Genomic DNA, 26931 nt, shown 5'->3' with positions numbered 1-26931 from the left:
GATTATCGTTTTTATAAAAACTTTTGCTAATGAGTTTTTTTCCCTTTTTTGTGTATCATTCTTCGACTAACCAGAGAATAGCATCTTATTTAAAAAAGGTATGATATTTCTTCCTTAGTCACCACTGAAATATTCCAATTCCAAAGATATTATTGGCATAAAGTAGCTTCAGGACCATTTCTCTGTCTCAGCCATCCATGCTGCTCACAGCTGAAGTCTCTGACTTCCCCACCTGCAAGTCACTGTAGGATAGAAAACTCAGGCTCAGGCAGATGCACTTAAGCAGCTCAGGACGAGGTTCTCCTTCTGCCCTCTGCCTCAGGTGCCTGTCCTTTTGGTTCTGTAACATCCTTGCATGTTAGATAAGGTATCACAGTCTTAACTAAGAGTTGGGGATACTGAGCACAGACCTTAGTGGCTACCAGAGGTCTAAGCATGCTGGATCGGGATGGGGGTGGGGGTTAGAATTCAGTGTCCTACCTTGCAGCCCAGAGTTAACAAACCTTTGCTCTTTTCTTGTCCCGAATTCCTCTCTCTATTTTCAGCACCCTTAAAAAGGGGGGAGGGGGAAGAAGGCTTGGCGTGTGCATGACCCTTAGTATGGCTGACCTCATCAGACAGTTTGGTTTACTGTTTCTACCCCTTTTCAGAAACTGGCCTTTTTCAAGAAGGAGAGACAAGAGCATTCCCATAGCCTGCCTTTAGGATTCATTGCATTGGGCGGAAACAATATCCTCAGCCAAAGACTTACAGCCCCTGTCTGCATTTTGTATTTTTTTACATTCCAGTTAAGTTTCAAAGGCCCGTTGGAAAGCAACTTTTGGGCAGACATTCTTGTAGTTTCTGTGACAAAGTCTTCCTTGGCCTGCTATTGTTCACAGTATCCAAAAAGGAATAACCTTGGCCTAGTTGGGAACTGGTAAATATTAAAAATTTTTGTGTTTGTCTATATTTGAAATCCCCTGCAGCCCCCCACCCCAACTCTGTCTTCCTCTTTTTAAGTTATAAGAATGAGGTGCAATTGGCATCTAGTCTCAATTTTAGTGTCCTAACACTTGTTACTTATTATTCTATTTTGCCTTCTGATTTAGAGACCCAAATGCTTATCTCCAAAGATGGAAGAGGAAGATTAAAACAATAATTTGCAGTAAGTACTCTTTCAGCCATTAATAGACTTATTCAACAGACTTTATTTAGTACTTGCTGTATGCCAGGCATATGCCAGGCACCTGTTACCCTGTTTCTCCGAAAATAAGACCTAACCTGATAATCAGCTCTAATGCGTCTTTGGGAGCAAAAATTAATATAAGACCTGGTATTATATTATACTATATAATATTACATTATATTATATTATATTATATTATATTATATTATATTATATTATATTATATTAAAGACCCAATCTTATAGTAAAATAAGACTGGGTCTTACATTAATTTTTGCTCCAAAAGATGCATTAGAGCTGATGGTCCGGCTAGGTCTTATTTTCGGGGAAACACGATAGGTGCCTGGGATACAAAGACAAGGTGGGGTCACTGACTTTAAGGGGCCAGTGTGGTGGGACAGGCAGACACATAGCTGGATAATTACAATTGTGCCCCCAGTACTTAATATACAGCATATTATAAGAGTGCAGAAAAGTGGCACCTCACCTACCCGAGAGGATTAAGGCAGGCCTCAGGAGGCACATAAACTATATTAACGAAGATCTGTCATTCATTTGGCTAAATTGGGCATGGAAGAGAGTGTTCAGGCTTTTTGAATTAGATAACTTTGTAATTTGGGATAAAACACCCAATAACTCAAAAGTAAAATGTATGTCAAATTTGTGACTGATGATTCATTTCGAAGAAGGAAAGAGTCTAATATTATAAATAAATGAACATGAAGTTTGCAGGATTAGGCTAGAAATTGTAGGGTTTATTTCGAAGTTTCTTTCCTTTTTATGTCCCTCCCTGCCTTTATCATGGAAAAACAAATATGAGAAATGTTGTGCCTCTAAGTGGAGGTTTTCTATTCTTCTCTCGGACATGGTCTCTGTTACACTCGGGAATAAATGAAGGCACCATCACTAGACTGAATGAAGATTAGTGCTGTTTGAGGCCAGGATTAAAAAAAAAAAGTTTAGTTAGTTTTGCAACCACTGCCCTCATATAAGATTAAAATAAGAAAAACTCAAGGTTAACGGCTTTTGAGTTTTTCTAAGTCGTGGGTTTGAAGGGATCTGCGTAACAATTTTAAACCTTTGAAAAAAAAGTTTAATTTTTACAACAACCTTGTGATCACCTCCTTTATAGCTGGGAGAAGTGAAGCATGCAGAAGTTAAAAAAACAAAAACAAAAAACTTGCCTAAGATGAGCTAGTAAGTAGCAGAAGTGGGATTTGAACTCAGGTCTATGTAAATCCAGTGCCTATTATTACTCACTATACCATCCTTTTGAAATAGAAAGCTGTGTGTGTCCATTGCTGCCAGGTTCTTCTGTGGCCATAAACTTACCCTGGCAAGAGAAAGCTATTACAGACAATTGGTAAAAGTGTGTGCTTGGGCCAGTCCAAATCCAACACTGCTTCTGGAAAATACTGATAATGCTAGCTTCAAATAATAGTCAAATTTTGATGTCATGGATGCCATTTAAAGTGTCAGTCATTCTCATGAATATTCTGTAATACAGGTATCAAGATAATAAAACAGAATTGAAATAAATGTCTAGATTTAAAGCATAAAATTTGATTAGAGGGAGTAGAGTAAATATGTGTGAAAAGGATAATTTAAAAGTTAACTTTAGATGTTTACTTTTTAAGCACTGAATGTGCATTATACTAGTTGATATATTCTTTAATATTATACTCTCTTTCATGTGTATGTGTCTTGTAATGTCCATTCACCAAGACTGGACTCCTTGAGACCAATTATATATGTTTTTTAAAAAGGAATAAACATTAAAATCATGAGTCAGGAAAGGTTATCTAAGCCTATTCTCAAAGGGCTTAATACATTTTACCAAATACATTAGGTTATGGATGCTTAGAGTGGATAGAAGAAATAAAATTACCATAATAAAGTGATCTATTTTAACTTTGATCTGTAACATTTGCAAGAATTGGCTGGTGGCTTTAGGCGTGTATAACTATAGCAGTAGAGAGTGAAAAAGGGGAAGTCTGTTATAACTGAACAGGGGTGTGGTCTGCTTAGGTTAAGAAGGACTAGATAACAGTTCCATAAAGGACTGATGTTTGTGTGTAGTCTTCAGAACTGACACATTTTCTTTACAGACATAAGTATGTCTGTTACTACCAGGCAGCTTGGTGAGTTAGAGAAAGCACAGCCTGCAGATTTGGGCATACACACTCCGTGCCTGCATCTAATCCTCCAGGTAACCATATACCTACAGCTCCCGTAATCCTAGAGCAGGTACATGGATGCACTAAGTGGTGTGATGGGAGGGGAAGATAGCACCACAAGGATTCGTTTGATTATAACAGTAATCCACACCAAGTCAAATAAAATAGCCAAACAGTTAAAAATGTGGTCTCTAATGAATTTGCTAATTCTAGCAGGCCCTCACAAACATTTCCTGCCGGAGTACCCCATATCAAAAAGAAATAGCCGTGCTTTAATTACATGGAATAATTATTTGATTTCCAGGAAGTTAAGACAGTGCTTTGTATTTAAATAAAAAGTTCTAGACATGCTGTGAAACTCGATCAAACCAACAAAAAGGGTGAAACTGAATGCCTGTGCAGTGAGTCAAGATTTCAGCTGCTCAGCAAGCCTGACGTTACGGCTTATGAGCCCAGAAAAAGGGTCATTTTAAAACCGGCCGACTGGATCATGTCACTTTCTTATAGGAAAAGTCCTGCCTTTGCAGAGACCTAGTGTAATGCAAGCATATGCTGTTGAGGGGCCCGAATCTTGGCTGCCTCCGCCCCTCTGCACTAGCAGGAACCCCAGTTTTCAGGGGACGCGACCTCAGCCTGTCGCCGTCACTTTTGAAGGTCTGTAAAAATTCTGGGGCCTCTTATCTCAACGGCTTTGGAGGTGAGTTTGGGGTAGGAAGGGGGGGGGAGGCCTGTGGGTGTCTGTTTTGTCCGAGGAGCTGGAGACCCTTGTGGAAAAGTCAGGCCCGTACCGCTCCGGCGGCCGCTCCGGCGTGGGGCCGGCTTGGGTTAGACACATGCACACACACCATAGAGCTCGCTTTCCCGTAGCAGCTGCTGCCTCTGCCTCTGCCTCTCCCGCCTCAGCCTCTTTGCCCGGCATCCACAGACATTCAGATTTGCGCGCTGTTTCAATCCTTGATGACGTGTCCCCGGAGACAGCCAATAGCCGACGGGCTCTGGTCAGGACAATGGGAGGGAGCGGACCAATGAACAGGCTCCGTGAGTTGGCGGTAGCCAATAGCAGGCGCGCTGGCTGGAGAGTAATGTTACAGAGCGGAGAGTGAGGAGGCTGCGTCTGGCTCCCGCTCTCACAGCCATTGCAGTACATTGAGCTCCATAGAGACAGCGCCGGGGCAAGTGCGAGTCGGACGGGTACTGGGCGACTCTGTGCTCGCTGAGGGTGAGTCCCGGGCAGCGCCGCGGCGGGGAGGGCGCCTCCGGCAGCGCCCGGCCCGCGCGGCGGCTGGATCCCGCGGCCGGGAGCGGCGGGTCGGGATCCACACAAAGGCGGATGAGGGGGAACGGGGGGGAACTGCGCACGGAGCGAGCCTCCCGGGCGCCGAGCCCTGCCCCGCACCGGACCCCGGACCCTGCCGCTGAGGTGCCGGAGACCCGCGCCCCGCCGCCTCCCACCGGCGGCGTCCAAGCTGACTGGCGCAAAAAAAAAATTTTTATTAAAAAAAATTTTAGCGTGTTTTCGGCCCCCGGGCCGAGCGTTCGGGCGGCCGGCATGCGCGGGGGGCAGCGGGAGGGCGGGCGGCGGCGCCTCCACCGGCTGCATCGGCCGCCGCAGAGAGCCGGGCGCCGGCGGGAGCGCGGGCGGGCGGGCGGCGCTGCGTGCGGCGGGGCCGGGCCGGGGCGGCGCGGTGGGCCCGGCGGCCTGCGCCCGGGCGGCGGCGCGGCGGCGGCGGGGGGAGCGGCGCCCTGCGCCCGCTGGAACATGGCTGACTCGCCCCGGCGCTGCCGGCTGGAGAGAAAACAAGGCGGCGGGCGGGCGGGCGGGGGAGCTGGGCGCGCAGTTCCGAGGCAACTTTTTTTTTCCTCCCTTCGCTCCCAGCCCCGCGTTCCCCGTGCGGGGGCGGCGGGCGCGCGGACCGCGGAGGGAGACGGGCGCGGCGGCCGGGGGCTGCGGGAGGAGGGGAGCGGGGGAGGGGGAGGGTCCGGCCGCGCGCCCCCCGCCCCTCCCCCCGGCCGTAATGGCCGAGCGTGCGCCAGAGCGCGCCGCGCACCCCGCCCGCGCTCGCACACTCACACTCCCTCACACTCACACACACACATATACACACACACACACATACACACACACAAAGGGAAGGAGCCATGTTCGCGCTCGCCCTCGCGGCGGCGCAGGCGGGGAAGACGCGCAGCGGCCATTCCGTGCGCGCCCGGCCGGCGGCCGCGGGCGGAGCCAGCCCCCATTTCGAGCGGGGCTTCTCCCTCCGCGAGCCCGACAAAATGGGGGCGGCGAGCCGGGCTGGCGGGCGCACGTGGCGGCCCTGGGCCGGCGCCGCCTCGGCCACCCGCCCCGCGGCGCCCGCCGCCCCCGAACTTCTGGGGGCGGGGGTCCAAGTGGCGGGAAGGTGCGCGGAGCCCCGACGCTTGGATCCCGCCCAGTGCGGCTCCCCAACTTTCACGGATTAAAAAAATACTCCGGTGTTGGGGTGGGGGGCCAACCCGAGTAACGAGCAGGAGTGGCTTTTGTCCCTCATCCTTGTTTACTCGGAGAAACTTCAGACCGGACGTGTTTAGTCAGAACTGAAATACATCTCGGGGCCAAACCGATAGGAAACGCAGCTGCCTCGCGGTGGCAGCCGCACAAATAGCACTGCCACCCCCCAGCCTGGGTCCGAACGCTGCCGCTTCCTATCCCTCCTTCCTCCCAGCAAAGTTTTATGTCAAGCGAATATTAAAGTAACCAGGGAAACTTTGGTGGTTTAGGCCCATTATTTGGAAGGGTTTACTTCTCACTTAGGCTCTTACCTATTCTTTACGTCGTGCAAATCCACAAGTCGGCAGCAGTTTTCTGACCTTTGGTTTTGTTGATTTTAAAAGGGTTTTGTACATTTGAAAAATAAATGACCGGTTAGGTACTAGGTGTTCCAAACAGGCACATGAATAACGAATACTGTACGAGTGTACCATTGTAGTACACGTTTTTGAGACCACGAAAGGACTGTGTGTGTGTGTTGTTATTGCTTGGCCTAGCCTTTTCTAGGAATTGGCTATTACTACCATTTTGGGGTTTAGTATTGGGAGGGGGTGGCGATGACAATTTCTGTGTTAGATAACTAGTACCTTAGTTTTCATACACTCTCCAAGAAGTTCAGGTGCTCTTAAATGTCATAGTTTCATTGCTAACATCAAAATTTTTTTCTCTGTTTTTAGAAAAATAATTAAACATGGGCAAAGGAGATCCTAAGAAGCCGAGAGGCAAAATGTCATCATATGCATTCTTTGTGCAAACCTGCCGGGAGGAGCACAAGAAGAAGCACCCAGATGCTTCAGTCAACTTCTCAGAGTTTTCTAAGAAGTGCTCAGAGAGGTGGAAGGTAAGACGCTTAAAACATAATGAGATAATAAAAGTCAAGTCCAAGTTAGGGTTTTTAAAAGCCTAGGTGCCATTTGCATAATGTGAGTGGTGATGTTAGAACAGGCTACTAAATAGCTAAGGACGCTGGTTTTATTCATTTTAATACTTTTGAGTACAATTTATTATAATTTTGTTACCTACTTAAAAAATAATTCTTTTGTAGACCATGTCTGCTAAAGAAAAAGGAAAATTTGAAGACATGGCAAAGGCTGACAAGGCCCGTTATGAAAGAGAAATGAAAACTTATATCCCTCCTAAAGGGGAAACAAAAAAGAAGTTCAAGGATCCCAATGCACCCAAGAGGCCTCCGTAAGTATCTTGCCATTTTTCTGTTTAAGAAGTGTTTTTGCAGTAGAATTAGGCAGCAATTCAGTAAGTCACCTTGTGGGTTAGGAGTGTATAATCAAAGTTTCTTAGCTAATAGTGGCTCACATTGGTAGATTTAAGTATTGTAAGTAAACTTCCTGTTGGATGTAAGTTTTAGCCAGAGAGCATTTGAAGCTAGCGCATTTGAATTTGACACTTGCCTCTTTTGTCCAATATATCTCCTAAATGTAACTTTCCTATTTCTCAAGAAATATCTATCTGAAATACTTAAGAGTCATTTCCAGAATGTCTTTATGGCGCTCTAACATTAATCAGTAGTGTACGTTGAACTACTGGTGGTAGTGTCGTAAGTTAAATAATTGTAAATTAAGCTTTGGTTATGAAGGATAGTTAGCATGACATTTGCTCCCTGTCTTATGCATGGTAGAAATTGGAAACCGCTTTTATGTAGCAATACTATGCACATTTGATAGTAAACATAAATTTCTAAAATGGAATTTCTCTTTGTAGTTCGGCCTTTTTCTTGTTTTGTTCTGAGTATCGCCCAAAAATCAAAGGAGAGCATCCCGGCCTATCCATTGGTGATGTTGCAAAGAAGCTGGGAGAGATGTGGAATAACACTGCTGCAGATGACAAGCAGCCTTATGAGAAGAAGGCTGCTAAGCTGAAGGAAAAATACGAAAAGGTGAGGAGTATGGATTTGCTTGGTATAATGATGAATAGGCATGCCACCTGTTAGGTAATTGTACTTGGTACCTCGTTTTAATTTTCTATTTTGCGGATTTCTTAGAGTCTGAAGTATAATGCAGTTTTTAGTATAATAGCTACATTCGTCCTTTTGCATCTTTCAAAGAATACAGAAAGTCAAATACATTGGTAATTTTTTTTTGTTTTTACTGTATAATTTGACTTGGGCAAAGGCCATACATTTAAGTTGAGTGTGTTACTCCTCAATATCTCCAAGTCTATGAATGATTAGTTATTTTAAATAGTTAGGCACACAATAAAAATAGGCTGGACAAAGTAATATAGATTGTTTTTCATAAACATACCCTGAAACATTTATATTGTCTTCCTTAGGTAACCAAAAAAACACTCTCAGATTTTAAGTTAGAAAGTTGATGTCTGTGTAATAAATTGATATGAAGAAAATGCTTTAATCCTATACTTAGAATTGAAATATTAAAGTTAAATTTTAGCTTAGTCATTTTGGGAAAATGTGTCCATTTCTACATGTTTCTTAACCTAATTGCATGCTTACTGGCAAATTACCTTTTTTTTTTTAAAGACAATTTCTTACTATGGATTAGTGTCTGACAATATAAACCTGTAGAATGCTTTTTTGCATTCAGAAGGTGGCAGTGTCTACCCTTTAATCAAAGTCTCTACATGTAGTTTCAATAAACTAAAGTTAGGATGTGGTACATAATTTCACTGCAGTGAGGGATAACGTCACAAATATTAGACCATGCCATCCCATGAGCTATAGATTATTAATTATAATCATCTCACTATTTTTATAATGCGTTTCTCAAAGTCCTGGTTATTTGTGTAGCTGGAGGGAGTCTGTAGATAGGTGGTATTTTAGCATAGCTGGCATCTTGATTTTTCATGAAGTTTTGCTTTGTTAACTTTTATTTCTCCCCTTACTTAAATTCACTGTTTTGTCTTTCCTACCAATTGCTCCTGTCTTTATTTTGGAAGGATATTGCTGCATACCGAGCTAAAGGAAAGCCTGATGCAGCAAAAAAGGGAGTTGTCAAGGCTGAAAAGAGCAAGAAAAAGAAGGAAGAGGAGGAGGACGAGGAAGATGAAGAGGATGAGGAGGAGGAAGAAGATGAAGAAGATGAAGATGAAGAAGAAGATGATGATGATGAATAAGTTGGTTCTAGCGCAGTTTTTTTTTCTTGTCTATAAAGCATTTAACCCCCCTGTACACAACTCACTCCTTTTAAAGAAAAAAATTGAAATGTAAGGCTGTGTAAGATTTGTTTTTAAACTGTACAGTGTCTTTTTTTGTATAGTTAACACACTACCGAATGTGTCTTTAGATAGCCCTGTCCTGGTGGTATTTTCAATAGCCACTAACCTTGCCTGGTACAGTATGGGGGTTGTAAATTGGCATGGAAATTTAAAGCCGGTCCTTGTTGGTGCACAGCACAAATTAGTTATATATGGGGATGGTAGTTTTTTCATCTTCAGTTGTCTCTGATGCAGCTTATACAAAATAATTGTTGTTCTGTTAACTGAATACCACTCTGTAATTGCAAAAAAAATTGCAGCTGTTTTGTTGACATTCTGAATGCTTCTAAGTAAATACAATTTTTTTTATTAGTATTGTTGTCCTTTTCATAGGTCTGAAATTTTTCTTCTTGAGGGGAAGCTAGTCTTTTGCTTTTGCCCATTTTGGATCACGTGATTTATTACAGTGTTTATCTTTTCGTATAGTTAGCTGATAAAAAGCTTTTGTCTACACACCCTGCATACTCATGATGAGAGTAGGAAGAGTTGAATTGAGACAGTTTTCATCCATAACTGAACTCTAAAGTTTTGATCAGTTGATACCAAATTTCACATAGCCCAGTTACATTTACAAGTAAAGAGGAACCAGTCTACTCACAGCATGGGATTATTAGAATCAAACATTTTGGAAGTCTGTCCTTGAAGGACAAATAAAGTATGTTCTAATCTTTACATGAGGACTCTACATTTTTTAACTCCCATTACCATGTAATGGCAGTTATATTTGCAGTTCCCACGTTAAAGAAGACCTGAGAATGTATCCCCAAAAGCGTGAGCTTAAAATACAAGACTGCCGTATTAAATTTTTTGTTGACGTTAGTCCTGGCAAAGGCTCTGATTAAAAAAAAAAAAATGCTGGCTGTAAATGTCTTCTGTTTATCTACATATGGATGGCTTTGGAAACGTGAGACTCCATTAAAGATATTTTTAATTAATTGGGCCAACTTTTAAAATGGTATGCAACATTTAAAATCCAGTATATTTTCCTACATTGTTTGCCCCTTTATAAATCAAAGCGATGAGGGAAGAAGACACTTAAACTTTGTATCTCAGTATGAATTGTCCAATTTATCTGAACTTGAGTTTACTTTACAAAACTCGACTCATTCATTAGGGTCATATGTTTATCTGCTTAGCCGTTTAGGGAACAATTTGGCAATTTGTGGTTTTTGAGATGATCGTTCTCTTAAAGTGCCAGTGTTTTAAAATAGCGTTCTTGTAATTTTACACGCTTTTGTGATGGAGTGCTGTTTTGTTATATAATTTTGGCTTGGATTCTTTCCATTTGCATTTGTTTATGTAATTTCAGGAGGAATACTGAACATCTGAGTCCTGGATGATACTAATAAACTAATAATTGCAGAGGTTTTAAATATTAGTTAAATGGCTTTCACTTAAGATTTTCAGATTCTGTTATATACTATTTTAATTTAGCAACACCATTTAAATAAGTGTTAAGGATAACGAAGTTTTTCCCTTTAAAAATACTCAATGCTTATAAATAGGTTAATGGGCTGATAAAAACAGATTTCTGTCAAACATTCCTAGTGTTCTCCGAGGACACTAAATAAGGAAAAACTCAGAATGATGGGTTAAACAAGGTGTTTTAAAGCAAGGCACATGTTAAGTAAAAATCAGGAATAGTGTTGATCCATGTAAAAACTTAGTTTTCTAAGCCAAATGAGAGGCCCTCAACAGACTGAAGTTGTGTCCAAATTTATCAAATTTTCAGTCAAGAACAAGTAAGTGATTTACACACAAGTTTCTGCTAAAAGCTGTGCAACTAGCACTGTCAGTTACTAGCAAGTCTGATTTGTTTAAAAGTGAGTTCTGCCTCAAACTTTGTAGTTAGTGGGTGTGTCATAACTTTTTTAAGATGCTGAGAGTGGAAACAAGGCTTCTTTGGGCTAATTGCTGGCTTAACAGGAAAAAAGGCAAAAACACTTCTGTTCAGTTTTTCAATAGTGACCACTGGAACTTGGATGTCCAAAACAAGTAAATGAAGGTGGGAGGCAATTTAGATAATTGAGTGTAAAACTGCAAGTGATTTTTTGTAAGTTAATGTATAGTAGGTAGTAAATGTTTAGAAATAGTTACAGCACTTGGGGTATAGAGATATTCTTACCAAGAAAAGATTAAACTGTACATTTTAGTGTTAACATTTTTTGCATTTTTAAAGTCAAAAAACATTAAAACAACTAAAATCCAATTTCCTAACTCCTATATAAAGATTGGGAACTTGCTGGTTAGTTGTAATTGTCCTCATGAGCTTCCATCAAGGTGTTGATATTTGCCATATTTCTTGATGTTTTTAGAGTGGAAAAGAAATTTTGTGTGTCCTATGCACCATGGGTAGGAATTAAATGATAGAGATGAAAAGTGCCCGTGTGACAGTTGACAAATATTTCCCTCACTGCCTAGGCAATTGTAAATACTGCTCAGACAGAGTAGTATCTAGCTATATTGAAAACTACACTGGAGAGACAAAACAGCAATTTTTTGAATGAAAGTGATGGCCAACTCCTTTGGCATATAATTTATGACAAAAGTTCAAATCTAGGTTGGCTTGGTACAACACGTCTTCTGAAAGGGCCTGAAATAGCTCTTTTTTAGTACCAGCCATATGATAGTATCACTGCAGATTTGCACAAATTAGATATATCATAAATCTTGGAATTGCTTCAGTGTGAACCGTTGGCTAATAAGGCTGTTTTACTAATAATGGATTGGGTAAGTTACTTAAAATGTTTTTTGTATTTTGTGTTTTGTCGCTTTCCGATGACTCTTGAAATCTTTTCAAAATTACATAAAAGCCAGAAAACAATTTGGATACCTATGCAACAAAAGACGCAAGCTGGTTCGTTTTCTTTTGTCCCCTTCTAAGCAAAGATGGGAACAGTAGTGCTAAATAGCACTTGCCATAACTTGGGAAATTCCCTGGGACTGAGCCAAGGTGTTCTCTGGAGTAATAAGGCAAAGTGTTGCTCTGTTCTAGGGCTGCTGCGGTTTAACAATACACCATGGCACAGATACATGCCACAACACAGAATGACGAACATAATTTAACATGCCACACTCCAGAATATATAACACCCATTTTCCAGTGGGTTTCCATCTGAAATATATCTACCAGGAGGCGGTGTAATCACTTTTAGGCATGTCCATTGGTTGGAACCTTCCATATAGATGAATTTACTGGTCACCCTCTGTAAAAGGAAGTAATATAGATCCGGAATAATGTGAGGAATTATGGGTAGACCTGTAAGTGATGGCATGAGGAATGGCAGGCGAGGGTGGGGTATGCGGCAACTGAAAGCCAGTAATGGTCAGAAAATCAGTGAAGGGACCACAGGTCCTTGTAAATTTTTATAATGTACTTATTTTTTTCTCTTTAGTCACAATTCAGACATTTAAGTTACATTCCATGGTATGCCCCATAATACATTCCTTTACTGATGGTCATTCATGTTTCCTATTTTTTGCTATTTCTGACAATACTGCATGAACTCGAGGTTTCTCCTTGGAACGTGTAGGTCTTCGGTTACTTTAAAGTAGAATTGCTGAGTCAAAGGGTTCATGGATTTACAACTTTGGCAAATACTGACGAACTGCCCCCACCAAAGCTATACTTAACTGTGAAAAATTTTAACAATGATTTTTATGATAAATCATGATTTTTACTGGTTATTTGGCTCTATGAAATAACTCCATTTTTAAAAGATGAGAAAGTACTGAAATATTGTCATTTATTCAGAGCAACTCAAACACAAGAAGGCAGAATTAACTGAAAGACCCTTGGGTTGGCTATTGACTATTTAAACTACTGAACAAATTATTTTCTCTAAAAACTTATTGAAATAACTATTTAAGTAATCCACTGTGAAAATGAGGAATTTCCTTCCCATTTTGGCTTCCTCCACCCTAAATGGAAGCACATGGTAGTTTTATCAGGGGAGGGCTTTTTCTAGCAGAGATTGTGTGTCAATCTTTACAGAAGCTGCAGCCAACAGTTTTGGAAAAGCGAGTTTGGCTACAAATTGTAGTCGAGGACTGTGTGGGCTGGATTCTGGGCGTTAGAAGATGATAGGTTACTTGGAAAAGTGGAACGGATACTGAGGACCTGCCTTAAATGGAATAAAGTGGACGGACCACTGCCTTTCCTCTTGCTGGAGGCGGTAGTTTAGGGCACAGGACTCACCCCAATGCATTTACAAGCACAATCGCATTCATAAGCTTTGAAATGGAATTAAACTCAGTTCCTTAGTTACAGAGGCTCTCCCGTTACAGCCTATCCCTATTTTCGTTCATTGGGCTTTCATTAGAGATCATCCTATAAAGTGCTGTGAACATACCCAAGTGAGAGAATAAAAAGTCCTGAAACATAGTGAGTATCTCGGGTGTGAGAAAGCACTCCAGAAGAACAACAGGAAGCTGAGTTACCACATCCTCAGGTGCCAGCGCGATGCCCAGGAAGATGTGAAGGGCCAGGTTGGAGACGACTCAGCAAGGACAGGGCAGCAGCCACCCACTGCCCACCCTGAATTTCAGGGAAGCTGAGGTCTTGCTGTGCATCTGGAGTAGGCCTGGCATAGCGTCTGGGTGAGGCACACTTGGGCTTCAGAGCAGGGAGGCTGAGAGTCGCCCTGCTTTAGGGCCACCAACACAATGAGGTATATATACCATCAAAGCGTCCCAGGGCTCTGGCGGTCCAGCCGGTGCATTTTTAGAGTAGAGGGCAGAGGCCCACAGAGACTCGGGTCTGCACAAGGACCAAAGGCAGTGTCCAAACAATTGAGCCAGGCTCTCAGTAGGTGCAAAAGAAGTGTTTTCCCTCTTCTTTTTAAGGAAGGTAGCAAGGGACTGGAAGGCTTTCTGCCTGCCCCTCACTTTCATGCCTGGGTTCTCCTGACATGACTACAGCTGTTGAAACGCGAGCAGGGCAGCACACTCTGCCATCACTGCAATTCCTCTCTGGCCTTCCTCCTCCTATTTACTTGGGCTTGGAACACTTCTGGACAAAACAAAACAAAAACTGCCAATCACATGGTAAGTTACAAGCAACCTAACTCTAAAGAGCTGGAAAGCACCAGAATGTGTGCTGCTTACGCGTCCTTAGAATTGCAGTGTGAATTTCCAGAAGTAGAAGGAAGGCTTGCAATGCATTAGATTCTGCAATAACTTTGGAAAAGCTGTTTGCCCTTACTATGAATGAAATTTGCATGTATTGAAAGCAAGCAAGCAAGAAACGAAAATTCTATAATTCTAGTCAGGATTTTTAAGAAATATTGTGTGCCCTTCTAGTTTTATATATATATATATATATATATATATATATATATATATATATATATATATATCTATATCTATATCTATATCTATATCTATATATAAATGCACAGGATGCCAAAAAAATAATGTACACACATTTTAAGAAAGGAAAAAAACTGTATTAAAATTGTAATAGTCAATATATACCGATAACAAAAGATGAATATAAGTCACATATATACATTTTTTGCATCCTAAGCATATAAAGTATATATTTAATATCATATATAAAATTGCTAAAGCTGAGGTGAGATTCACATAACAAAATTAACCATTTTAAAGGGTACAATTCCATGGCACTTAGTACATTCACAGTGTTGAGGAACCACCACCTCTCTAGCTTCATTTTCATCAGCCCAAAGGGCGATTCCAAACCAACAAATCCCCCCTCTCCCTTAGCCCTTGGCCACAGCCAATCTGCCTCATCTCCATGGATTTACCTCTTCTAGAGATTTCATATAAATGCAATCACCCGATGTGACCTTTCCTGGTTGGCTTTCTTCACTTAGCATAATATTTTCAAGGTTCATCTGCACTGTAGTAGGTGTCAGCACTTCATTCCATGTTAGGGCTGAACCATTGTGTATATACATTTCATTTACCCACTCATCTGATGGCCACTTGGCCTGTTGCCCCCTCTTAGTTCCTGTGACTAGTGCTGCTGTGAACACGCATGTACACGTATTTGAATCCCCATTTTCAATTCTTTGGGGTACATATGTAGGAGTAGAATTGCTAGGTCATGTGGTAATTCTGTGCTTAACTTTTTGAGTGACCACCAAACTCACAGCAGCCATACCGTTTTACATTCCCACAGCAATGATAAGCGTTTTAATTTCTCCACAACCTCGCCAACACTTCTTACTTTTCTTTCTTTAAATGAAAAATAATAGCCAACCTAGTAGGTCTCACTGTGGCTTTGATTTGCATTTCCCTAAGGACTAGTGAGTGGAGCATCATTTCATGTGTTTGTGGGCCGTTTGTGTATCTTCTTTGGAGAAATATTTATTAATAGTTCAAGTTCTTTTCCCATTTTTAAACTGGGTTGTTGGATATATATTTTTGTTTTACAAAACGGCAATATATTTACAAACATTCTATTTGTAAATTACTTTTTCTGCTTAACAATCTTAAAAATTTGTCATCATATTCATATTCTGCTCTGCATCCTTTTTAATGGCTGCATGGTATTCCATTGACTGTAAAATGCCATTCCCAATCCTCAGACATTTGCAGAGGTTCTGATTTGTTATTATGAATAAGGATACGATAACTGTCCTTTCCTTCTGCCCACACTCTTGTGCCCATGATTACTTTGTTAGGTTATAAACATATTCCTCAAAGTGAAATTGTTGAATTTGGTGAGTTCTACTAAAGCTGCCTTCAGGAAGCTTTCACCCAAATGTCATAACTTTTTAGGAGGCTATTCAGACAATTTTACATATAAGGGATACAAAGTAGGGTCACGGTTTTTAAGATTTGATAAAGATTCAAGCCTACAAGAGTGGGGGAAATCGTGAAAGGGGTAAACCTTCAAAAGCAAGATAAGAAAACCCTGAAAAACCTGGAGCCATTGGGTTGCAATGTCATTCCCTTTTATACTTCTGTTATTTTACTACTTTTCAGGTTGAAGATTAACAGAAAGAGCTTCTATAGTCAAGTAATTGCAGGACTACAAAAGACTAGTCCTGCAATATGTAGATGAACAGGAATGGGTAAAAAACTTTGAAAAGTTTGCAAAAGCATTAGAGCTGTCTTGCTTCTCATTTTACTGTATCACTGTTCTTAATAAGAGTTACATAATTTCCCAAACTTATCAATTAGTTGTTTGTATCAGAATTTTTTTCTTAAAATAAGGTTAACTGTATTTTCATATATGATGTAAGACCAAGAAATATAGCAAAAGTTCTGCAGAGTAAATGTCTTGTTTAATGGTGGCCAACAGGTCGACATGAAATTGGATTAGTTATAGAAACTTATCTTCTAGTCAACACCATAGGAATGTATTTCATCCATTGATGAGTTTTGGATTTTACACTATTTAGATCAAAACTGAAAAGCTGTGTAAATTTTATGTTTTTTTTAAAGAACCAAAATTTTAGAGGTCAGTATTGCATAACTTTATGTCATGAATTTATATACATCGAGTTTCTCAGATAATAATGGACCATTAAAAATAATGTTGATTATACTTTTTAAAATTAGAGATATGTTATTGTATAATAAGATTCTATTATATCTCTATTATATATAATAGATACCTGTTATATTTACATCATAAATATAATACTTAAAATTTTGGAAAACTACGTGTTATGGTCTTGAGAGCTTTTAAAGAATTGTGGTTAAGAATCAACTGACCTGGAAAAAATCCAACAGAGATGCACTTATTTATTTATTTATTTATTTATTTATTTATTTTTGGCTATCCCTTCATTTTTAGGCCCAATCTAATTTTTTTTCTCACCTTTATGATGAAGCAGTCTTAGTAGGCTATTAATAATAATGTTTAAAACTTCACTTTAAAAATATCATAAAAACATTTCCAGGTTGTTATATTATAAATATGTCTTTTTTTAATGGGAAAAGTATTAAGAAGCCACTGATGCAAACAGAAATTAAGCTCAGAATATATCTTTAGCAGCTTTCATGCCTCCATTATCAAATAGGATGATAAAAAGGATGAATAAATGCTTACGTCAGACTTTAATATGTGACTTTCCTTCTTTTTATTTAAATCTGTAGACCAAGAGTAAAGTGTGTGATGAATGTGTAGACTTGCCCAGTAGCCTATGATATTATATAGGAGTTTGGTGACGTTTCAGTCTCGTTTGGGGAAGTTTGTGGACATCGCTGGGGCCGGGGTGGTGGCGAGAATGGTCAGCAGTGTAACTGGCCCTCAGCTTCAGCAGGAGGTCCCACATAGCAGGGTATGAAGGGCCACGTCTGGGGAAGATTTTTAACTGTTATTTCCTTGATTGGCAGGACCTGAGCACCCAATCAAAGTACCTCCTTAGAAATGGATCAGCCCCTTTGGAGCTACATTCTAGGGAAAGGAAATCTGGAACCATTTTTTTCTAGAGATAGGTAAACTGCTACTACCGCGTTTCCCCAAAAATAAGACCGGCTCTTATATTAAGGTTTGCTCCAAAAGATGCATTAGGACTTATGTTCAGGGGATGTCATCCTGAAAAATCATGCTAGGGCTTATTTTCCGGTTGTGTCTTATTTTCAGGGAGACATGGTAGATATGGTGCGATTTCATTGCAATGGACTTGCAAGGAGTAACTTCTGCTAATTTTCAGAAATACTAACAAATTCCTAAAACTGTTATTCTTCCTCCCAAGTACTCAGGAACGTGGGTCTCCATAAAGTCTTTAATTCCAGGGAGGAAGGCAGGTAAGTAATCGAAAGTGTCAGATCATAGTCATCTTATAATTGACTCTACATTCTTTCCCAGGACACGTTTTAACTAAAAACAAAACAACTTGCATCTGGCAGGATTTTAGAGCATTAAGAGGAGAAAGTCTGAGGAAGATTTTTAAGAAATAAACTAGCAAACTATATTCATGATAAAGCTGATCAAAATTACAGTTGAAATCTAAGTTTACGGCCAGTACGAAGAAATCTTTCAATTTTTTATGAAAGGATTTTTAAAGAAATTGTATTCATCAAAATGTCATTGCTACAAGTGTATGATATTGTATCATTCAGTGTATGATCTTATTGTTTGTAAGTGTCCCCTCACTACCTTAAACTGGTTAGCATGACTTCTAATGTGTAAAAATGATCAAAACAGGGCAAACATACTAATGTCTTTTCTTTGAGAGTCCAAGGTATGAAAGAACCCTCAAGTAACAAGTACGTCGCCTGATCTATAAATTCTGTGATGAGGCCAAGCTCAGCCTCTCCTTTCCAGGTAGGTTCTGCTGATCAGGCCAGATCCTTCCTCTCCTGATCCAAATCTCCAGTGAAACAGGGCACCTGTGACCTCTGAGGGAGCTGGTCAGAATCTGTCACCTCTGGGGTCTGTGCGCATCCCCTGTCCCTCTCATGGGGCTGTGGCAGGCCCCACCCCCCTCTATTCATGTCTAGTCTCCAAAAATTTATAGGCGTGCTGTTGGAGTCCCCGTTCCCCATCTCCAGTCACTTTACCTTCCAGCCAAGTCCTCTTGCATAAGATTTCTATTTTCTACTTTCTATGAAGGAAGAGGGAGGGAGTCAAAATGCAGTTCAAATTACATGATTGTTTGCAACTGCTTTCAAATGATGTGGTAAGATTTTTCTAGTAGGGCTGTCAGTTCCAGGAGGGCTGGGACCGCTCCTGTCTTTTGACGGCTGGATCACCTGTGTAGCTGCTTGTAAATAAGCTCTTCAGGAGTGAATTCATTTTCTACTCTGCGGCAAACTACAAATTCTAACATGTTGGTTCCAATACTGAATAGAATACAAGTCATTTCTAGAAATTTAAGTTGACATACCCTACCACCCAATTGCCTGGAGGGATTTGGGATACTGGTAGCAAAAAAATAAAAGGGGAGGGGGACATTTCATTATAATTATAGAGAAATAATTTATGAACTCTGAGATCTTGGGAAGAATGGACACTGATATGTCCAGCGAATATCATAATTTTCACAATATCTCCAGATGTGGATATCATTATCGGAAATAACTGTCACTTTTGACAAGCCTTTTCTTTTCAGCTGATTTTCTTCTTGAGTATAAAATACTTAGGCTTAGAGAACATTTGTTTTTAGAGTTAAAACTCCTTCAGTCCCATTAATACATAAAGATAATTTCATTAATGTCATTAAATCTTCCTTTATGGGCTGAATTCTTATTAAATACAACAGATTACATTGGATCTGTCACTAAATCCAATTTATTGAATTGAACTGAACTGAATCTTTCTCAAATTTATTTTAACCAAGTTTTAGGTGATTGTGCTTAAGATTATATTATTGTAACTTTCTGGATACCCTATAATTTAACCTTATTTAAATTACATGAAGCTACTATATTAAATAGTGATAAGTGGCATACATCACATAGAGAAACTGGGAAGACCACTGACATTTTTTCACCAGATCCTGCACTATGGGTTGGAAAGTATACAGGCCTACGGAGAATGAATTTCCTGATCCCCAAATAAATCCAGTTTTTTCCCACAGGTTGATGGCAATACCTCCTCCCAACGTGAAGCTGAAAAATCCAGCTCCCTGACTGCTTAGTAGGCAGCCTGCTCAGCTGGGATTCATCCATTCATTTACAAATGAGTCCGGCACTGTGCTTGGCACTGAGACCCACTGATACACACCACAGACCAAGCACCCCCCTCATGACATTTCTAGGAGCTGACAGTTTCATGGAGAAGACAAGCAGTGAACAAGTAAATAAACACATAAGAAAGATGGTTCCAGATGCTGCTAAGGACCACGAGGAAATAAAACAGGGTAATGTGATGGAGGGTCAATGATGGAGGTGGGCTACTGAGGCAGCCCGGAAGCTTATCTCTGAGGAGATAACAGGAAGTTATTGAACTTTATTAGTACTTGTGCTTGCTTACTCTACTTCAGTTGGCTGGGACGAGTGGTAGATGGCTAACGTTCAGTGGCCCAGTGGGGCAGCCCGAGCAGAAGTTCCTTAGAACCCTGCAGGCCTCTGTTCCAACTTCCCTAGGCCTTTCCCTGAACCAGGAAGGCCCAGAGTGTTCTCCGGGTTTTCCCTCTTATCCCCCTCTCGCTGCATGTGTGTCTTACACCCTCCAAGGAGAGGCCTCTGTATCCAGCTCTCAGGATGTGCAGAGCTGCAAATAGCACAACAGCTGCAGATGGAGGTGGCTGCCCGGGAAGCGTGCCACCTGCTGTCACCGCGGGAGCCGGGCTGCCACGGGCCTCCCCTGGCCCTGTGAGCAGCCTAGTAGAACCCTTGGTGATTTCGGCCAACTCACTAGTGCAAATTCTGGCTTTGATTCTCTTATGTGTGCACATGTGATGACGGAGGGCAGGCAAAGAAGAGGAGAACGTGGGTCCTTAGTGTTTTCTACTTACCTTCAAGGCAGCCTCAGGGTTCACTTCACACCAGTAATGACCTCATTTGCACAAGGTGAGGGGGTGGGCGGACACATGACTGTCTGAGCCCAGCAGCTCACAGGGATCCAGGGTCGGATCCAGCCTGTCTGTTCTTGGTGCACGGCCTTTCCCTCAGGATTTGTTCAGTCCTTTCCCTTTATCTCCTTAAAATACTTTCCTCCTAAGCTTTCTGCTTGTTCCAAGACTCACATTTTCCTTGGCCACATTCCTACCCTCGAGAATGTAAGTATTATTTATAAAGCACCATGGGAAACTTGTCTTTAAAGAAGGAAGCCGAAAAGGAAATTAAAGCCCCCACTTCTGCCACACACACTGCAGAGCTGGAGGTGGCCACGCACGTCCCCAGCCAGTTCTCCCCCAAGGCAAGTGGGAGAGGGGACACTGGGGAAACGGCATCCGGGGGCTTCACCTTTCTCAGAGGTGAGTGTCCCTGTGCAGGGGTGTGTGGCTCTGCCGGCAGACAGGAGGCCCCCCTGCAGCACTGAGCTTTGGGGCAGATGCTGGACACTTCTGGACTTACTCTTCCACGAAGACATGGATTTGCTTCCTCTGGGGCCCAGCCCGAGGCTGGAGGGGAGTTCTGGTTCCTTTCAAGGCCAGTGTGGCCTGGCAGGGGGGCCGTAAGTCCAGTCTCGAATGGGCAATGGCCTGGTGGGGTTCAGGTGTGAGTGACACCTCCACAGGAGAAAAACCACTCTCCTGGAGTAAGTGGGCTGGATAAAAACACACCTGCTGAGAGGCGCCCAGATCCTGCTCTGACAGTCAGTCATTGGCCTTGGTCCTGGGGGAGAGTCTGCGGGCAGGTTTAGCACCTCTCTCAGCTTTTATGTGCGAAGGAGAGACAAGACACAATTCAGAAATGAGAGTATAGGAAACTGCTACAGATGACTGTGAATTTACCTTGTATTTTCACCTTTCTTTTTGTTTTGTTTTTCACTGTGCAACCAAAAATGTTAATATTTAGAATCTAAATGTTAAGAATTCAGCTGGTATTTAACACATGTTACTTCAGGGGCCTACCTTAAAAAAAATCCCAAACCCAACTTTTTAAACAAACCCGTACATGTTGACAGGTCAACACTGAAGATTTTACAAAATAAAGATTTGCAGTAAATCTTTATTTTACTTTATCTGTTATATTCTGATTCTTTCAACTACATTTTCAACATGCTTTAGCAAATACGTTGTTTCTTCCAGGTGGGGATTTTGCCTCAGGTTTCCTTTCTGATGACCACAACCTACCCTAAGAGAGAAATGGTATCAGAAATTCCTTTTGTGCTCTGTTTGGAGAGGCCTTGGCATCCAGAAACAAAGAAAAGTAACATAAACCTGTGCCCCAAAGAAGTAAGATAGTGATAAGCAAAGGCTAAAGCAGTTCTGAGCTTTAAGTCTCTGGTTTTCCTTTTTTTTTTTTTTTTTATTGGGGTGACAATTATTAGTAAAATTACATAGATTTCAGGTGTACAATTCTGTATTACATCATCTATAAATCCCATTGTGTGTTCACCACCCAGAGTCAGTTCTCCTTCCATCACCATATATTTGATCCCCCTTACCCTCATCTCCCACCCCCTAGCCCCCGAAGTCTCTGGTTTTCAAAACAATTCAAGCACAGGCTGGGCGGTCACATGCTTTGTGGCAGCTCGTCCTTGACCACTTGCTGGTTGGGTGTCCTCGGGCAAGCATTTACCCTCCTCAGCCTCAGTTTCCCCATCTGTAAAATGGGGCACAATAATCATACCGAGTCCACAAAGCTTCACTGGCATGTGTGAGAATTTAATCATTTAATCCACGTAAAATGCTGGCACAATGTTGTCACTTGGTTAGAACTCAATAAATAGCCATTACTTTTCAAGTGACAAGAACAAAATATATAATAAGACATAATTAGCTTATAATAATTACTATTATATTATTACAAAGCCTCCTTTTCTCTTCCAACTTGAGTTTCCACCCAAGTTGTGGAAGTAAGTATAGTGGCTTCATTCCTAATTATTTGAACTTGATGTCAGTGGTTCCCAAGCTTGTCTGAAACTGGTGTCACCTGGGTCTCACCCCAGAGATTGTGATTTAAACGATCGGGCTTTGGAGGTTTTGAAAGCTCCCCAGGTGATTCTAACTAACAGCCAAGCTTGGAAACCAGTGGTTTTTGGTGTTGATCGAATCCAAAAGGCACACAGATGTCTATAGTTTAAATCAAATTAAAGCAGTATGTATTCCAAGCTCAGCTGACTCATTCTGCTGCATTAGCCATTCAAATCAGCCAATCAGTTGGACTTATTTTTTCACTGAATTTGTGTTTTGACTGATTTGACCAATTAATTCAGTAAAAGGTTTAATTCATTATAATCATATGGCCACAGCTTCAAGTAAATTGAATTTGTTGGGAATCAACTATGACTCTGTGGTTATTTGGAAACTTTTAGATGATACATTACCACTGAAGTTCACGTTGTTTAATTCTATTCTATACATTTGCTAACCTGGATATTAAATAAAAATGCTGATATAGTTTTGGATTGATTTGACCAATTCATTTAGGTAAAAAATTTGACTCCTCAAGCCTCTATAGCTACCGCCTAAAGGAAATTGAGTTTGTGGGGCACCAATTAGGATTTTAAGTCTAATGTAGAATAGAAATGACTACAGGAGTCCACATCGCTTCATTCCATCCCGCACATTTGCTAGCCAACTGGATGTTCAAATGCTTATTGTCGCAGTGAGATGAATGTTGTCTCATCCCTTTGATCGTGTCCTGGGGACCTTTGGAGGCGTGTAGTAGCTACTGGATTTGTGCAACACTGTCTGTGTATTATTAACCTCTTTAAAAAATGAATGAATGTGTTGGTCCACTTAGTGCTTTAGCCATACTGATCTGTCAGATGAATGATGAGTCAGGTGGCACTCACAGCCTCTATCAACTTCCTGTCAACATTTTCCGTTAAAGGCATGAAATGCTGGGTTCAAAACCGTGCCTGAACCCCAGGAGTTCTGCAACTGGCCTTGAACCTGGGGCATCACGGGCCCCTTTCGCTAGCTGGGTGGAGCTAACCTTTTTGGGATGTATCCATAGTTGGATAAACAATCACTTGTCTCCAAGTGTCTATGTTTAAAACAAAACAGTTATAAAGTTGAAAATCGGGCAATTTTAGGTGAGCTACTCCCCCCACACTAGAACAAGTCATTTATTAGGATATTTATGTGTAACAGGTGAAGAAATGACATCATTAGGAAATGGCAGGCATAAGAAAGGTATTTTCAGTTTTCCCTTCTGATAGTTTAATTAAAAAAGGAACTTTAGGGAAAAGCTGGTTAGCTCAGTTGGTTAGAGTGCAGTGCTCTTAACAGCAAGGTTGCCAGTTCGATCCCCACATGGGCCACTGTGAGCTGCACCCTCCACAACTAGATTGAAACAACTACTTGACTTGCAGCTGATAGGTCCTGGCAAAACACACTTAAAATAAATAAAATTTAAAAAAAAAAAAAAAAAAAAAAAAACACGAAAAACATGGAAATAACAAAATCAAACCTTTAAAAAAAAAAAAAAGGAGTTTTAGCTAAAAATTGGGTTAAAAAAATATCTCACAGTGGTCAAAATGGTAGGAAGTGAACCAGTATTTAGTACATGCCTATTAGGTGCTAGGCTTTTTCTGTGCATAATCTCCTTTCATCCTTACAACAACCCCTCAAGATAGAACCAGTCCCAATTCATAGATAGGGTAACTGAGTTTCAGAGAGATTAAGTGACCTGCTCAAGGCTGCACAGCATGAAGTCACAAAGGTGGGATGTGAACTCAAGCCAGTCTGTCCCAGACCTCGTAAGCTATTCACAGCATGTCAGGATGACCAATCATCCTGGTCTGCCTGGGACTAAGGGATCTCCGGGAACTTGGGACTCAGTTTTAAAACCCTGACAGTCCCTGGAGAACCAAGGCAAGTGGGTTACTCTACTTGGTAACCAGAGGCCACAGCTCCCTTAGCCAGGCAGCCAGAGTCCAGACCCTAGGTCTCCCCTGATGGGAAGGGCACAGGAGAGGCCTGGATTCCTCACTTATTTTAGAAGATAATGTACCCGACCATATTATACCCCCAATGTACAAAGTATGATGGCACTTATAGCCAAATTACTAATCCTTAGATCACTTAGGTCAAGGTTCAACCGACTTTTCCTCTGACGGACCATGTTTGATTTTGTGGGTCATTGGGTCTCTGTCATGACTACTCAGCTCTGTCTTTGTAGTGGGAAGCTGCCATTGACAACACAAAAATGAATGGGTGTGGCTGTGTTCCAAGAAAACTAGTTACCAGAACCAGAGGTGGGCTGGATCTGGCCCATGGAAAGTTTGCCAAACCCTAATGTAGATTAATGAAGAATCTTTTGCATAAATAAGGCATTTTAGAAAGAGAATTCTTTCTGGAGGTTACTTCAGTTGGCATAGGGTCAGTGGGTAGTTGGGAGCTGCCTTTTGGATCAACCTATTCCGTAGCGATGTTTACTGCTTTCTAATATTTTGGGGGTATGGAATTTGACTTCTCTAATCCTACCCCAAATCACATAGTGTGTGGGTGTGTGAAGGCAGCCGTAGGACATCTCCCATCACAAATTTATATCCCCTTCCCTGTCTGTGGGGAGCTATTATTCACATTCATTTCTATGTTGTCTTCTCAACCACTTCTTTGCTTTCCAAATACCATTTAAAAGTAATTCCAATTGCACTCTACATAAACTAAAGGCATTCATTTGCTTCAGTATTGCACTTTCTTTATTGTGTGTTGAAAACACGTGATTAGATTTTTCTGCAGTGAAAGCAAACAACCCTTTACCACTTTGCCATGCCAGCATTCATTCATGGGTGCCCTCATCCTCTCCCTGGGTTCTTTCTGAGCACTTGCTCTTCAAGGGGAGGCAGCGAAAGGCCCCTCAAGACCCCGTGCCCCATCGCAAAGATGCCCCAAAGAGGAGGGGCCTACAAAGCTCAAATCCTCAAATGCAAAAGGTATAGTGGGTGTGGCTTGAGCACTCCCTGGGGATGAAATGCAAACTGAGGGGGTGGAAATAGCAAATGGTAAGCTCAGGCTCAGGAATAAGGCAAGCACTGGAGGGGACAAAAATTAGGTTAGCTCAGGAATAGAAGAGGCGCTCAGCCTTTGGAGACAGCGGGTGGTCCTAAGGAGGACACAACTGTTAAAGCAGGCAGAAGCCACTGTCGGTTCTCAAGCGGGAGGTGGACAGCGATACAAATAGTGATTTAGGCAGGTGACCTACTGGTGTCCAGGGCAATTGGACCTAGGCGGCTGGGTCAGAATGTGGCAGTCAAAATGGACAGTAAGGGACAGGGTTCAAAATAACTCCACAGGAATCAGGAGGAGGATGGTAGCATCACTAATTACAGAAAAACTGCAAAGCGGTGATGCTCACGTAGGAAGATGATTTCAAGTTTCAGCTTGAAAAACTTCAGGTATTTTCATGCTCCGTGAATAGAGACGTTCTCTGGGTGAGCAGGAGAGAGACCAGGGCTGTCTGTGCGTGTTTTATGTGGAACTCCATACATGATAACTGAGCCAGGCAAGGAGGTAGTTCCCAGTGCTTTTTGACTTTCATTTGCTTAATGATCTCTGCCTGAACTCTTTAATGTTTGGCTGGAGAGAAACATTAAAATTAGTGTCTCTTCTGACTTTGGCTGCACAAACTTTCAGATGACATTCACATCGGACACTTCTCTACTAATTTTGGGTTCCCCCAAATCCATTTTTGAGGTAACCTGTAAATTGCCTAAATGACCAGCTCTGGTGAGGGTGGGTCCTGAAGACTGGTTTTCATTGCTTCATCCTGGCCATCTTGCCCAGGCCACATCAGTCACTGAATTGGTGAATGGTAAGCTTGCACTTGACTTAGGAGAACTAAATCAAACAGCTTATGACCCTAAAGGAGAGTCATTAGGGTATTAAAGACGGTCTGACAACATTTAGGAATACATAGACACACACTTAAATATTCAGATAATGCATGAATTAAGCAAGGCACTATTTTGGTGAGATGATAAAATCGAAATCAACTATTCACCTGAAAACATGTCATAATTGTTTATCAGTTTAACCCACTGACTTTAGCTCACCCTTGTAAGAAAGGCATTCATGTTGAAGATTATAGTGATATCCTATAGAGGAGAATACAGTAATAAATAATTTAGCTTCTTTATGCTTTAGTCGCTTTCCTAAATTACTTACAAAACAGCAACCAATATTACTGGTTCTATTGGGAAGTTGATACTATTTTCCATTTCTTATTTAAGAATGGAGTCATTAAAAAAGAGAGAAGGGACACTGGGAGTGAGAAACTCATTATTCTATTAGATACAGATTCTGGTATCTTGAGAAGCTGCATGTTTGGTTTGGCAGAAGGAT

General features: G+C 41.4%; 1 protein-coding gene across 2 annotated transcripts; it reads left to right on the top strand.

The window, feature by feature from the left end:
* The first annotated feature begins 3750 nt into the window (after nucleotides 1–3750).
* HMGB1 (high mobility group box 1) lies at nucleotides 3751–9415 on the top strand. 2 transcript variants are annotated; one of them, XM_074330074.1, is made up of 5 exons: nucleotides 3751–4042; nucleotides 6550–6713; nucleotides 6918–7063; nucleotides 7592–7766; nucleotides 8786–9415. In XM_074330074.1, the coding sequence occupies exons 2-5, from the start codon at nucleotides 6564–6566 to the stop codon at nucleotides 8960–8962; spliced, it is 648 nt and encodes a 215-aa protein (XP_074186175.1). In that variant the 5' UTR covers nucleotides 3751–4042; nucleotides 6550–6563; the 3' UTR covers nucleotides 8963–9415. The 2 variants fall into 2 exon arrangements, with proteins under 2 accessions (XP_074186175.1, XP_019592052.1); XM_019736493.2 differs by lacking the exon at nucleotides 3751–4042 and adding an exon at nucleotides 4408–4564.
* Nucleotides 9416–26931: the final 17516 nt, after the last annotated feature.

The sequence above is a fragment of the Rhinolophus sinicus genome, linkage group LG04 (genome assembly GCF_036562045.2).
Source record: "Rhinolophus sinicus isolate RSC01 linkage group LG04, ASM3656204v1, whole genome shotgun sequence".
In the NCBI taxonomy this organism is placed as follows: Eukaryota; Metazoa; Chordata; class Mammalia; order Chiroptera; family Rhinolophidae; genus Rhinolophus; species Rhinolophus sinicus.
This window is presented reverse-complemented; position numbering and strand designations above follow the sequence as displayed.